Source organism: Ixodes scapularis, unplaced genomic scaffold (assembly GCF_016920785.2).
Source record: "Ixodes scapularis isolate PalLabHiFi unplaced genomic scaffold, ASM1692078v2 PGA_scaffold10__122_contigs__length_95168666, whole genome shotgun sequence".
NCBI classification, from domain to species: domain Eukaryota; kingdom Metazoa; phylum Arthropoda; class Arachnida; order Ixodida; family Ixodidae; genus Ixodes; species Ixodes scapularis.
Window position 1 is genome coordinate 40,802,231 of NW_024609836.1, and position 14,221 is coordinate 40,816,451.

A 14,221-nucleotide genomic window follows, 5' to 3' on the forward strand; every position below is an offset into this window, starting at 1 on the left:
GTTTAGGAACGAGCTTAATCCAGCGTCCACTAGCGACGGAAGATGGGGAGAAGGTACGTCTTTTTTTCGTCCTTAGACGATTTCCACAATACCGTGCACAACAGCTCCTCATCACTGATCAGTGCTGGCTTATTATCAACCCACTTAATTGCACTTGACGTTTGAGCGCGGCTCGCCTAATTGTAATTGGTCAACAGATTGCACACGGGCTTCAAAGATTTTCATTCTCGTCGTCTTGTACTTTTGCTTTCGAAAACCCCCCTGGCTCCACAACGTTGCCCTATTCGTGCTCCCACGGAATCTATTAGAGTAGATTTGGGACATAGCCATGGTTAATATAGTACATAAGAACACGTACAGATCTCCCCCTTTTATTGATAGCAACTCACCGGAACAGCTGGACGATCCAGAACTCCGTGGCCGATATATATAAATGATCTAAAGGCATCTACGCGCGACACACGTTCAGAACTTTGGCGCGGCGTCAATTCTTGACCGGTATCCAAGCGTGCGAAGGCACAAAGATGCATCACTCGGCGTGCCAAGGAAGCTTTGATCACGCCGCGACACCGGCGACACGTTTTCGACGAGTTGTACCTTTTGACACGGCTTCACGCACATTGCACTCGCTAAACACATTCACACGGCGTCGGTTCTTGGTCGGTATCCAAGCGCGCGAAGGCACAGAGACACGGCACTTCGGCGTGCCAAGGATGCTTTGAACACGCCGCCAGCCCTTCCTTTCGACGCGTTGTGCCTTTTTCCTGCGACACTGCACTTTCGTAAACTTTTCCACGTGTTCACAACGGCAAGTCTCAACAATACACAGAGTCTTCAAAAAACTTCTTCGGCGAATGACGACGAACGAGTAGAAAACGTGTCGTCAGCACGCTGGAAAACCGCAGCAAAGGCTAGCGAAAACGGCAAATCGTATCCCAAGCGAGTGAGGCCCGGTGGCTTCACTTGCGGGAGCGGCAAGCGCGATCCAGAGGTAGACGCAGACGTTGATAAATAAATAAATGGATACATGGTGACTTTATTTCGAGTCAATCATGGGTTGGTCGATGGCTTGCGCCACCTAGCGTCACTTAGCCACGTAGTATCCTTGGTGCATTGCGCATGCTTTGCTCTACGATAAATGATGTGCACGCCAATTTAATCCGATTTAATCACTTTAACTAATCTCAGTGCACTGATTTTTCCCGAGTATGAAAGCGAAAAAGAGCTCGCTCAAGCACGAGAACAAACACGGAAATCCCAGAATTCTTCGCGGCTGTGACGTCACTGAGTCGATCCTCGCTTGTCTTTTTTCTCTTTTTGCGAAAAAGCTTGGCCTAGCCGTGACCAACCGACCGAGTTCACGGAGTGTCGGACCTTCACACGGACGTTGTGGACTAAAGACAAGCCCCTGATCAACCACGCTTTCATCGTCGACGGACTCAGATCATGGCGGACGACGAGAACGTAAGCACCCCGAGAAAAAAAACATCTCCGTTCCCACGCGTTGCACCGCTGCCCGCTCAACGTTCATGGCCGGCAACTCCATGCAACCACCATCTGTGCACGCTACTCTGTTTCGAGAAGCATTTTATCCCGTACGGGTTTTCAAGGAGTCCCTCACTTGCGGAGTCCATGTCTTTTCGATCGCCGGCTCGCTAACGTGGGGCCCAAAGGGGTCTTGACGGAACCTCGCCGTATGGGGCCAGTCTTCGGCCACTCGGCCGTTTGACCAGTGGCTGATGCAATTTTCGGCAAGGAATTACACCGGCTGCACTTAAGGTCGCATTGCCAAGCTCTAACAATCGCTCGAAGTGGGTTTCCACTCGGATCCCGAAGGCGAGCTACTGGCACGAATGCTTGCTCTTGACCAGTCTATGCTGGCGGAGAGAAATGACAACTAAAAACCCTCGAATCTTCCTGGCGGTGCCGGTATTGTCCAGCGGATGTTACGCTTAGATCAGTATCTCTATACACCAACACGCGGCTTTGACGTCACATCTCTGCGGTGGCGCTGTTGTCGCCACTGCGCATGCGCAGAAGCTTCACCTCTCGCGAATCTGGTTCATGCGCTTGCGCAGTGCCCACACCTGGTGTGGGCAAACGCGGGCTTGTTTGTAAACAGTGTGTTGGTCTATACTACCGGAAACCCCATCGGTCGAGAAAATATCATTTCGCCGATTGACATAATATACACCGGAACAACCTGCTGTGGCATTCAAGAGTGCGCGTGCACAGCTTTGATCGGCGCTCACTGTGAGCTCACGCACGGGCTCCGATTGCATTTTCCTCATTGCCGCTGAAAGTTGTTACAGAGTCTAGCTTCCTAGAGACCCCTCGTGAAAACAATGGTCTAATGACAGTCTCAAACATTCTGTAACAAATGTGATCTTCAATACGGGGAGGGTGCTCACATTCTAGAGTGGTAGGGAAATTGTTTTATCGAGGTGAATTTAGAAAAGGGCTCAAAGAGGAACTTCCAAAAGTATGAGGGAAGTGAAATCTTTGCGTTCTTGTGCTCGGAAGGTCGTGAACACAGCCGCTGTTACGTCGCGTTGAAGTCGGGTAATTATTGCCAGATTAAGCGCAACGCTGCCTGTATTTCCACCCTGACTGCACGTGCAGCCAAAGCTCTTGGCCTCAACGCTGCCAGCTCTCTAGAGATCCCCAGTTGGCAATTTAGAATCGCGGCCGAGGCTCCCACAATTTAACGTAGGCTTTTGCGGAGGAGGCATTGTGCAACCGAGCTTTTGGTTGCACGTGAAAAGATCCCCAGGTGGTCAGAGTTAATCCTCAGTGTCCCGCCAAGGTGACAGTTTCGTGGGATTCTGAGACTTAGTCGGTAACGCACCACACTCGTTGAGCCAGCTTCGTTGCTTTAGTACATGGTAAGCTTCCTCTCAGAAATCACAGCTGTGCTAGCACCTCTGCAAACCGACCGTCTACAAATACTACTCTTCAGTCGCACACCTGCGGTTGGTTTGTGCATTCACATTTGAGTGCGATAGATTGCATCGCAAATGTCTGCGAACACTGACGAGAGAATGTACTGCCGCCACCTATTGTGTAGCCCTGAAAACACTTCCCATCCGAAATGGTGATGTGCGCGACCAAAAGCATTGCTGTGGTCTGCCTTCCACGATTAGTCAAACGCTCACCATGATGTCTCGTGTACGACAAATTCTGTTTTTATTGATGGAGGTAAGAGCAATGCAAAGCTGTCAACCTTGATGGTGTTGCTTTAAGGAGATGACGACTCCAAGCTTCCTGCTGATGTTTTACACGCGCCGTCAAAATTGTTTTTGGCAATCATAATCGCGGTCGTGACGTCCCAGGTAAGAACTGTAAGAGGAAGCCGCCGAAACGTCTCGTCACCAATAGTGCATTTTACGCACGATTCTCCCGCCATGAGTTTGGAACTTATCCTGGTCATGTTAGAAGCGACCATTTCTCACAATAGTGCATAGATTTGATCTTGCAGATAGAGAAAATCTTTCAGACCAGTTAAATGCAGATCAGCAGAGTTCCAGAGCTACCTTACAGTGTGTTCTCTCGTTATAAGCAGTTATGAGTGGTTTCAATGTAGTCGGTCACACTCCAGGGGTCCAATTTCGGTCACGAGAGCATGATGTAATTTGCCTCATGAAGCGAGCAAAGATAGCGTTCGTAGATGGTGCGTCTGCTAATGCGAGTGAAGGATGTGGTTTGTCCGATTCGTCGTAATTAATCGAACGTATCATTTGGAGCCTCGCCGACTACACTGTTTGTAGACCAGCCTTTGTGCTAAAACGAATGCAATCTTAAATAACTAATAAATCTGGACCTCCTTTGTGAATTTTTAGTTTGCATAGGTTTTCATGCCCTTCGTGAAGTGAGATATGAATATTTTCAACTTATTGGGCACTTAAGTGTTTCATCAACCATATGCTTCTAAACTAGTTTCTTTTTGCAACTAAGCTGAAAGAAGATATTAGTATGTAACAAAGCAAAAGGTAACTGACCAGACACGGCGCTGTGTCCTGTCGGTTACCTTTTACTTTGTCCTCGTCTTTGCGCTGTTTTGTTTTTAATTATGTCTGCATACAAACTAGCCCAAACTTCTATGTTAATTGTCATAGATTGTGGCCCTCTGCCAGGTTGCCGGCCTTGTGACTTTAGCTTCTAACTTCTAGTCTCTCATGTCCACGTGTTGGACATAAGTGATTGTATCAGTTTTCAAAGAGGAATTTTGTTTTGTTTGTTTTGGTCATCCAGCCGATTTTTTTGGGATAACTACTGACACATCAGAGGGGCTTTGTTGTTCTCCATGTCATTGTGACAGCTACTGACGCATCAAAAAGGGGATTGTCCTGTCTTGTATGAAGCCATTGCTAAATTATCCAATTGTCACGAAGCATACTGCAAGTGTTACGCTGTGCACATGCTGACATCTGCAGCAATAACTGGTCTGAAGCCAAAACCTAAAACAAATGGCACTTTGCACAAACGTTTGCAAACATATTATTTTAGTTATTTACTTAGAAGCTTTGATGCTGATAGGCCTTGGTTCTTGGATAATTTGACAAAAGTTCTATTGTAACAAAATGCTGATGAAGTGGCAGCTATATTTCGTGTGGGTCTGCTGATAATTTTAACTTCGGATTTTTAAAAAACTTTCCACGCCTGTGCAACTTAAATTTCTCGCACAACGGTAAGTGCATTGGGTTTGGGCGAATTGATTGGCCACAGCACTTAAAAAACGAACACAACTATAGTAAGTTACAGGTTAAAGGGATACTGAACCGAAATTTCGAGCTCACAAAGCAAGGCTCGACGGATAGGCGGGACGGTGTACCACCCAAAAACATCACTCATACAGCGATATCTCGAACGGATCGCCGTATTTTGGAAAATAAGTGCGCGATTGAATACGGCCAACGAGGCATGCGACGTCACGATTCCCCATTCCCTCTCCTCCTCGCTACGTCCCGTCGGGCTGGTGAACCGAAGCGAGGAGGAGAGAAGCGAGGCCGCTTCCCCTCGTTCTCAAATTCTTTCGGAGGACAGTTACGTCAAAGAACTCGCTCGATCGCGCTCTTCTTCTCCAAAAGTACGGCCATCCGTTTGAGATATCGCTGTGCGAGCGATGTGTTGGAGTTCGTAGCGTCCCGTTCAACGCTTCTGCCACCTTATTTTACAAAATCCAAATTTCGGTTCAGTATCCCTTTAAAGGGACCATGAAATGACCTTTTTACTTTTTCCAGATAACGTTTACATTAAACCGTCAATGTTCACTGAATGCCGAACAGGCATCCGTTTTCGTCTCGGTTTATTAACTTTTACACAAAAAATTATTGAAATATCGACTTTTTCATTCTCTCCAACTGACCGCAAAAGAAGCCGTGACGTAACCGTTTCCGGAACCGGAAGTTCTCTCGGCAGTAGGAGGATGGGAGTGTTAGCGGCAACGAGTTGGGGTGCGCCGGTAGGTTTTACTGCGCTGATGTCACCGACGTATTTCCTGAATCGGCGCCTCTCATCGCCGCATCGCAGCTGAGCGAAATTCAATGAGATATGTTGCGCTACAGCGACAGCATGGGACTAGTCCCATACGCCGGTATGCCTGTTGGGAAGTGCAGCGAGTCTTGTCAACCACCCCGTCATTGTTGGCAGAAGGGCCGGCCCGTGTCAGTCGTTTGCAAAGCGACGTAGATGGCGTTTTTCGCGGCCTCGGAGATGCAGGAGCGAGCCGACGTTAAAAAAGATACGTTTGAACTACGAGTGTCAGCAAGAGCCACGTAAATACCTGTTTACACTCGGAGCGGACGCGCGCGCTTGATGGAAGTCTTGTATTCGCGCTGTTGGTAAGCGCTTCGGGACCGTTCTTTTACGATTGCAACTCGATACTGACGCGACACTCGGCAAAGAAAGGTTGGACCGGGGTCGACAGTGACGTGCAGTCTGTCAGAATAAAAATGGCATACCAATAACAAAGTGTACATACCGTGTTACGAAGGCAATCCATACGGCGTTTATTTCAGCTCTATATCACACAAAACAAGAAGATAGAATCGACGAGAGTCCCTTTTCGACGAGTGTTCGTCAACACTGCCTCGGAAAACAAGGGGAAGAGATTGACCTCCTCACCTCTTAATCTAGAATTGAGGTCAGTGATCAAACTATAATACGGGAAGGGTCCACAAGGGTCGCGCGGGCATATTCCATTTAGCACGCCAGCCGGTCGTAGGCAGACGGTCTTGCGACGAAGCAACGCAGCGCCGAGTCGGAATGCCTGCTAGGCCTATACGCTTCGTCGGAGTCGGTGAATCCAGCGTTCTTGTTCGTCGTGATCTGTTTTAAGTACTGTTTTCTTGCTGCTTGAAGTCGGCACGCGCGGGAAGAACACGTAGAAAAATAAACGTTCAGTCAGTCAGAGTTTTGAGAGGAAGGAAAACAAAGAAAATAAATGTTCGTCGGTCGCCGTCACCCAAGTAACTGGCGGCCCTGCCCTACTGCGCACGCGCAGTAGTTGCTTCGTTTACCACACGATAGATGGCGCTTGGCTCTCAGCATTATCAAATTTGGCAATTTTCGCCACACATTTCTAATTATGCTACAAAATGTGGATCTGAATATTATTTAACAAAACTTTTAGGAAACATTCGCCGGCTATTTATTGTTTACGATCGCGGTGCTGGTGAGGTAGGCTCTTACCCAATAGGCGACCTGGATTTGGCTGACGTGCTCCATTTCCGCGTATGCATCGTAGTGAACAGGCGAAGGAAGGAAGGCGCAAAAGAGTCCAGTTTTCTTTTAAAAGTTCTATAGCAAATAATTTTTTGGGGCTCCCTATTTTTGTGTTTTTGTGTTTCTTTTCACACCTTTTACGACGTGCGGTGGATGAAACTCGATTTTAAAATCATTTCATGGTCCCTTTAAGAAGGTAGCGGCAAATGCCCCTCAAAGGGAATCAGATATCCCTCCACCACCTTTGCATCCAATAGCGTCCCACCGTTTCCGTGACGTCGCGGGCAACGCGCGAGGAGGGTCTTGCCTTTCTGTACATATTTGCTTTATCTTTCGACTTTGACTTAGCATTGTGGAAGCCACGAGAGGGAGATTAGAGTTCTCCCCACCGACGGAAACAAATACGACTCTCGGGGATTAGCTTCCCCTCCCGATGGATACAAAGGCTGCTTTCAGGGGCTCGGTTCCCTCTCCGATGAATACAAAGGTCGCTTTCTTAAAAAGTGGGATCGGAGACAAGTGGGAATCCATTGAAGCGGAACAAGGAGCTTCCAGTGAACTCTTTTTTCGACTGCAGAGAGATTTGAAACGGGCGCATCACACTTGTGGGAGGAGCTTCTCCTACCTTCTTGACTTGTAACCGACTATAGTGTGCAACAGCCCATTTCAAGGCCACATAAATGTCAGTTCACACATGTAGCATGGCATTGAGATAGCAGTTAGCCAGCATTAAGTTAGCACTGCATTGTGTGTGTCAACTAGAAAAGGCCATGTCCCATGCGGCGGAGGGCTGATAAAGCACTGAATTAGTGCAAAGTCAATGCTGTGTCTATAGTTCTGAGTTGGCGCTGCGCCGTAGGTGTGGACGGGCCCTAATCGTGACAAATGTTATTTTGCATGTGCAGATCTTCGACCCGTCGCTGAAGAAGAAGAAGAAAAAGAAGAAGACCCCCTTTGACCCGAGCGCCCTGGAGGATGCGTCCCAGGACGGACAGGAGAAGGAGGACGCCGAAAAGGAGAACCGCGATGACAGGGATGAGGGTGGGTGACTTCAATTCCATTCTAATTAATTAGTAGTGATGGACCGAATCTGCTGAACTTTAGATTCGGCAAGTTTGGCACATGCCAAACTTTTGAAGGAAAGTTCGGCAAAGATTTAACAAAAATTCGGCAAACGTCTGTGCATGCGCGAGAATGTGACAGGGCCACGGATTGCAAATGGACGCTGTGTGGTCATGCAGTTTGATCTTTCCAGTGATGCAACGAGGAAGTTGAAGCATTGGCTGACAACTATTTTAAAGCACTTCTCGCAATTATAGCAATCCTGTTTTCAGCTCACAAGTATAGTTTGTGCCAAAATAAAATAATATTGCTTTTTAATTAGCGTTATTTCAAGGTTTTCATGTATCTGCATAAAACTAAACACAGAACTATCACGCTGGACGTTGCACATCCGACATTCCTAACTCTCCACATCTTCCTAAACGTCCGTGTGTGTCCTCACATCTGAAGCCGGCATTTTAAAGGTTAAAAACGAGACGTTGCGAAAATGGGACGAACACTTTCGTGCAAAGCTGACGTCAAGTGACCCAAATAAAAAAACATAGATGTTTACAATAATATTGTTTTCCCTTCTGGTGAAGGCTCAGGAACCGTTGCATTCGTTTTTGCGCACGAAACAGTGACTTCCATTGAAAGTAAGAATGCAGCGCTATTGCCTTATTTTAACAACATACATATACTTGCAGGCTTACGCAGATGCGGCCTCAAAACTGAAACTCTCATAGCATAATTCGTGACTGCCTGCTACTACCCAACCTTGTTGTCACGTCATTTCTGCAAGAAGTCACTGTAAAATTGCGATTAAACAGACAAAAACTGCACCGATACAATTATGTTGTAGAATATCACCTTATTTAGTAATAACTGTGTCAATGGGTGTAGCCCGAAACAACCCATTCCGGTTTGAACCCGTCCCATTTCGACCCATTCCCGAATGGACCTTCCCGTTTGAACCCGTCCCGTTTCGACCCATTCTCCAAACGACATTCCCGTTTGAACCCGTCCCGTTTCGTCCCATTCCCGTAACAGCCTTCTCATTTGAACCCGTCCGGTTTCAACCGATACCCGAAGGACCTTTTGCATTTTAACCCACCCTTTTTCAACCCATTTGTATAAGACCCTGCGCATCACAACCTCTTCGCAAAAAGTCAAATTGTTCTAACCTTGGTCTGCTTATTTCTTGGCCTATTCGTGTTCTAGGGAGCATCATCACATCAGACACACCAATCTCTCGTTGAAAAAAAACACGAAAAGGAATTTTAAAACAAATCAAACGATTAGCAAAGAGCACCTGGTGGATGTCGCTTACGCCTCGTTTGTAATGCCCGTCTAGGAACCTTGACAGGTAGTGACGATAACTGTCTCACCTCTGGCCACGACGAGAGAAGAGCTGAAGGAGGAACTCCCCTCTACCCGAGACTCTCTTGTGTGTGACCCAGAAGTCGCTATTCTCCCTGTACAAGATTATAGAAGATTAACCCGTCACTCAAAATTCGTTCAACTACAGCTTCGGGATTACTTGCGGTGGTCCGATCGCTGGAGTGCTTCGGCTGCTTTCAGCGGATGCTACGAGCCATCGGGGCCTATCCAAGGCCATGCGAATGTCCCGCGACTTTGGAGAGGGGGCACAACGACGTGCGGAAAGCGTATCACGGGCTACGTCCGCAGAGCGGGATCGGCTAAGATAACTCGGAGCGTCCGGTGCGTCCGGACGTAAGGTCCCGAGACAAACCACGTGACGATTGCGGCGGATGTGACGTGCTCTCCGCTGGCTGTTCTCCGAGCACTTGCCAGAATGGGCCGTTTATTACGAAAGATAGTTATCGGGCTCAAAATACAAACCTGCGATTGTCATTTACGGATATGGTGGATCATATTCAGCCTATCTGTGAACACGACGGGTATATTTCAAATTTCGTTGAAGTATGTCTTTAAAATATATGTTCTGAAGTATTTTCTCATGCCAATAATGCATTTTAAAAATATGCACTCTTTCAGGCAAGCTTCGAAGTAATATATTATTCTTACTTCAACCACTTAAAGTGTTTTTGTTTTGTAGTTATTTTAAGATAATCCCCATAACGTGCAACCGCGAAACGGTTTATGTACACTCTGCGACATTGTTACTGCAAAGACGACCTTTTAGCTTTTTTAAGATTTTATTTCGAAATGGTATTAGCAGGCACCAAATTTTAGGGCTTAGGATAGGGGCTAAAGGCAAACAGGGAAATCGTGCTATCACGAAGGCGACACTCCAGTTCTCATAGTTTGCGGTCCTTGCTGACCCACTTGTGCCCCCTGGCCCACACCCAACTAATAACAAACGATGGCCGAATCGGGAAGGTTGTTTTGGGATAGGGCGAAATGGGAAAGGATGAAACGAGGAGGTCGTTGTGAGCCGGGTCGAAATGGGAAGGTTGAATTGGGAATGGGTTGAATCGGGAACCACCCGTGTCAATATGCATTACGTTTTATTTAAGTTAAAAAGAAAAACAACGTAAGACCTTTTTTTGCCAGAAAAAACTAAACATCAACGTTAAGTCTGGCAACAATGTATTGTTGCTGAACCTTTAGAAAAGTTTGGCTTTGCCGAATCCCAAGATTCGGCGAAAGTTCGACCCATCATTATTATTTAGTTACTGATCCCCAGGTGGTGGGTTCGAATCCAGGCCCAGGCACCCAGAATCTGACGGAGGCTTATTGCAGAGGAAGCAACCAAACTTTCAGTTGCACGTCGAAAGGTCCCCAGGTGGTCGAAACTAATCTTCAGTGGTGCCCTTCGTTGGTTTGGCACGTAGACACCTCAAGTTTCAATTGAATTAGTTTTATTAGCAGGAAGGCATATACTCGTAACAAGAAAGCAAATGGACCCATAACTGGTTAGAGGGCTGTTCTGTGGGCGATTCGGACAAGAACTCCTCTGGGTTCTGTGTGCTCGACAAGTCGAACCCATCAAGAACGAAATTATCGTGACAAAGACAGTGGTAACGCTGTCTTTGTCACACTTTTCCTTGTAATCTTTCACAGAAGAACCTTGTACGGATTTTGTGCCTCGACGGCACGAACATTTCTGCGTAGCGTTTCTGAAAGGAAGCCCTGCCAAAGCCAGTGCCCGAGCGAGAGCAGAATGTGAAGTTGGCTCTTCTTGCGGTCACGCACCCCAGCTTTGACCGGGCTATTTTGAGACTCCCCTTTTCCTCTAAGGTCAATTAAGGTCAACGAAAAGCGGAGGAAGGGAGGAGGAAAATCGTGACGTTTGCTTAGTAGCAGTCAGACAGACATAGGACTGCCGGACGCCTCAACTTCCACGATTTTTGAAGGAGTCGTATCGCCTCACGATTTCTGAAGTGTCCTGTTCGGAACAGGCCTTTACTCTGTTGCACGACAGCCTGATGTCACGTCATGTCACGTGGCCATGTGATGGTTGTACGCCCGTGTTTTCGCTATGACCGTTCGCGGTACTCTAGACTTGGAAACCAGCCCGTGAAAGCATTCAGCTTTTAAAATGGTGTCCCGCTCGGACGTTACCCAGATGCGGCCTTGGACCTGGACGACTTCTCTGGCCTCAAGAAGAAAAAGAAGAAGAAGAAGCCCTTCAGCCTCGAGGAACTGGACGCAGGAGTGCCGGTACTGTTTCTTGGGCGCCCTTTTTGTTCTAGAAGACCTACCTAGAAGACGAGGAATAGACCTTTTGCCGAATTACCCGACCATCAAAAAGAATGCTGGGAACGTGGGTACACGCTCCGCGCGTGCTGGCGTCTTCAGCTCTAATTGTCTGAAAGCAAAAATCGAAAACAAATGGCACCTTCGCACGCACGTTCCAAGGACGCTTTAGTTTGTGGTTATTTACTTCGAATCTTTTTCAAGAGGAAGGCAAGAATGTGCAGTGCATGTACCTATGTTTTCAGCAATCTCTTTGATGCGTAGGTAATTTAGAGAATGGTCTATTAGTGACAGTAAACATCTTGTTTCAATTAGAAACTTGCTGAGTGTTATGGAAAACCTCTAGTAAATAAGTAAAGTTTAGAAAGATTTGAAGTGAGTGGGAAGTCCGGTGTTGCGCTCAAGTCGCCACTCGTGCAACGGGTGCAAGGCTGGCGGTGCAAGAATGCTGATAATAAGAGGCAGGAAAACTGTGCGAGCATGTTTTTGCACCACTTGTCTTGTGCCTCTTGCACAGGTGGTTATGTTAGTGCACCACCGCACTTCAACATACCTCAAATTTTTCTAAATAACTTACTTTTTTCTGGTTTTCAATGATGCTCAGAAAGTTCGTAATTGGAACAATGTTTTTATCTTAACCAACCAAAAAAGTAATTTAAGAAACATAGTTAATTAACTGGCATATCGCGACGATTATTCCTCTATATTAAGTCTCCCGGGCTGTATAACTAACTCCCCTGCACAGACTGCACTAGTGTAGCTGTTACGGCTTCCCAGGAGGCTGTGCATCTGTTTTGTCTTCAACTCAAACTGTCATCAAGCAAGAAATGTTTACAAAACTGAACACAAGCAAAAAGAAGTGCTCTTTTAAACAGATTGGAGCATTGAGCTTGATTTCTAATGTACACTTTTTTTTGTCAGCTACATAATTTCCTAATGCATCAAAATTGGAATGCAGAAAAAAATTAAATTTATAAAAGTGATGTTTCACTGCAATTAAATCAGAACTCTAAGGAAAAATGAAAGTTTTATAAATAACTAAAAAACTAAGCGGCTTTTGTTGTAGTTGGAGAAACAGAAATAAAACATTGTTAATTAAACTGTAGTTTACATTCCAACTACCGTGTTTTCATGGGGCTATAATCGGCAGGCGCAAGTTTGGGATAAAAAATAAGTGTTTGCATAGATAGTCCACACCCGGTGCATAGTGCCCACTTGGCGCCTAATCTGAACGTAAAAATTATCATGCACAGCACACCTTGACAAATGCCTGCTGTATTAGCTCACGAAGAAGCTTGTATCATATATAAATAAACATTAATATACTCCGTTATCCATAAAATCCTTTACGTCTTGTAGCAATGAACGACCTAGGAAAAAAACAAATCGTTGTATAATCCGCACGTGTAGATAGGCCCGATCGGGTAAGATTTAAACTTTTAAACACGTATAGTTTGCGGACTATAGCCCGGAAGATATGGTAATTGTTTTTTCCACATTGTTATCAGTGATTGAATGAATTGATATATCAATTTGTTATGAGAAATATATCTAGAGGTAAAAAAATCTATTTTCTCGCTACACTAACTTGAATCAAATAAATTAGATTTATTTTATTTTGAAAAGAACACTACTTTTTTCCAGATTGGTTTATTCTTAAAAGCTCAAACAGCGTGATTACACCGACAGAGCAAAAAGGGAGGATGACAGAAAACACTGCTGACTTACAACTAAACTTTATTGACATACTAAAATTTATTGACAGCACTGACATGCTCGATGTCAGTACCAATAAAGTTTATTTGGATGGCAGTGTTGTTGTTTGTCAGTCTTCTTTTACTCTGTCCAAGTCGTTACACTGTTTGTACCTTTAACCCTTTGACAGTCTAGCTTTTTTTCTCACAAGATATTTCCCAGTGTTCAGGTTTTGTTTCTAAAAGAACAGAGTAAAGAAAAGGTCAACAGTCTTTTTCTTAATTATCTAACGGGGCAACAGTGCTTGCAAGCTTTTCAGGTTTAGAAACATCAAATGGAAATAGTGAAGGCAAAAAGGTGTCACCTTTCTTCCATTCAGTGTCATTTTGGTGTGTCCGTGACATTTTGACGATTTCGAATTCCGAACCCGAGTTACTTAACGAAGCTTCTCCATTGGTTAGTGAACTCTCGTCCTCTGAATTAAATTTTAAGGAGCGTTAACAGTCCCAAATCAGAAGAACCGGCACTCCAACTGCCACTACCGTCAGAACAGCCGACACGCGAAGCGTCCATCTCGCACATATCGCGTGCGTGGAGTGTCCCATTTCATAACCACAAATAGCCCCAGCAAAGCAAAACACAGTGCAAATATAACGCTTATCATTTGCCAAAGACGTAACAAATAGTAGCACTTCACGCAATGAGGGAGTGCAGTTTTGCAATTAGGCGGGCACTCTCAAATGCGTAATCTGCGCTGTACGCGAACGGCGACGACCGCCAAAGGGTCGAGGCCTTAACTTGACTGTTGCATGCGAGGTTCGTGAATTGACGCCGCTGCCGCCCATGGCCACCCAGGAGGCAGAGCTGAAGGAGGAGCTTGTGGGCGACGAGGAAGAGGAGGGTGGTGCCGATGACGACCTGGATTTCAACCTGCCCAAGAAGAAAAAGAAGAAGAAGAAGATCACCTTCGGCCTCGTGGACGCAGACGGGGACGCCGAGGGCGACGACGACACCACTTTCAGTGAGCAGCACCCCTCCCTACTTGCCTTCCTTTGACCTTGATAGCCGTATACTTGGC

The 14,221-nt window shown here is 46.1% G+C and overlaps 1 protein-coding gene across 1 annotated transcript in view; it reads left to right on the forward strand.

Annotated features, from left to right (window-relative positions):
• The first annotated feature begins 1,029 nt into the window (after positions 1 to 1,029).
• The window catches only part of LOC8029161 (eukaryotic translation initiation factor 2 subunit 2), a 30,633-nt gene continuing 17,441 nt past the window's right edge, over positions 1,030 to 14,221 (forward strand). The window contains exons 1-4 of the mRNA XM_029986515.3: positions 1,030 to 1,464; positions 7,629 to 7,764; positions 11,318 to 11,412; positions 13,999 to 14,164. Coding sequence (XP_029842375.1) covers positions 1,447 to 1,464; positions 7,629 to 7,764; positions 11,318 to 11,412; positions 13,999 to 14,164 — 415 coding nt within the window. The 5' untranslated portion in view covers positions 1,030 to 1,446. The remainder of the gene's footprint in view (positions 1,465 to 7,628; positions 7,765 to 11,317; positions 11,413 to 13,998; positions 14,165 to 14,221) is intronic.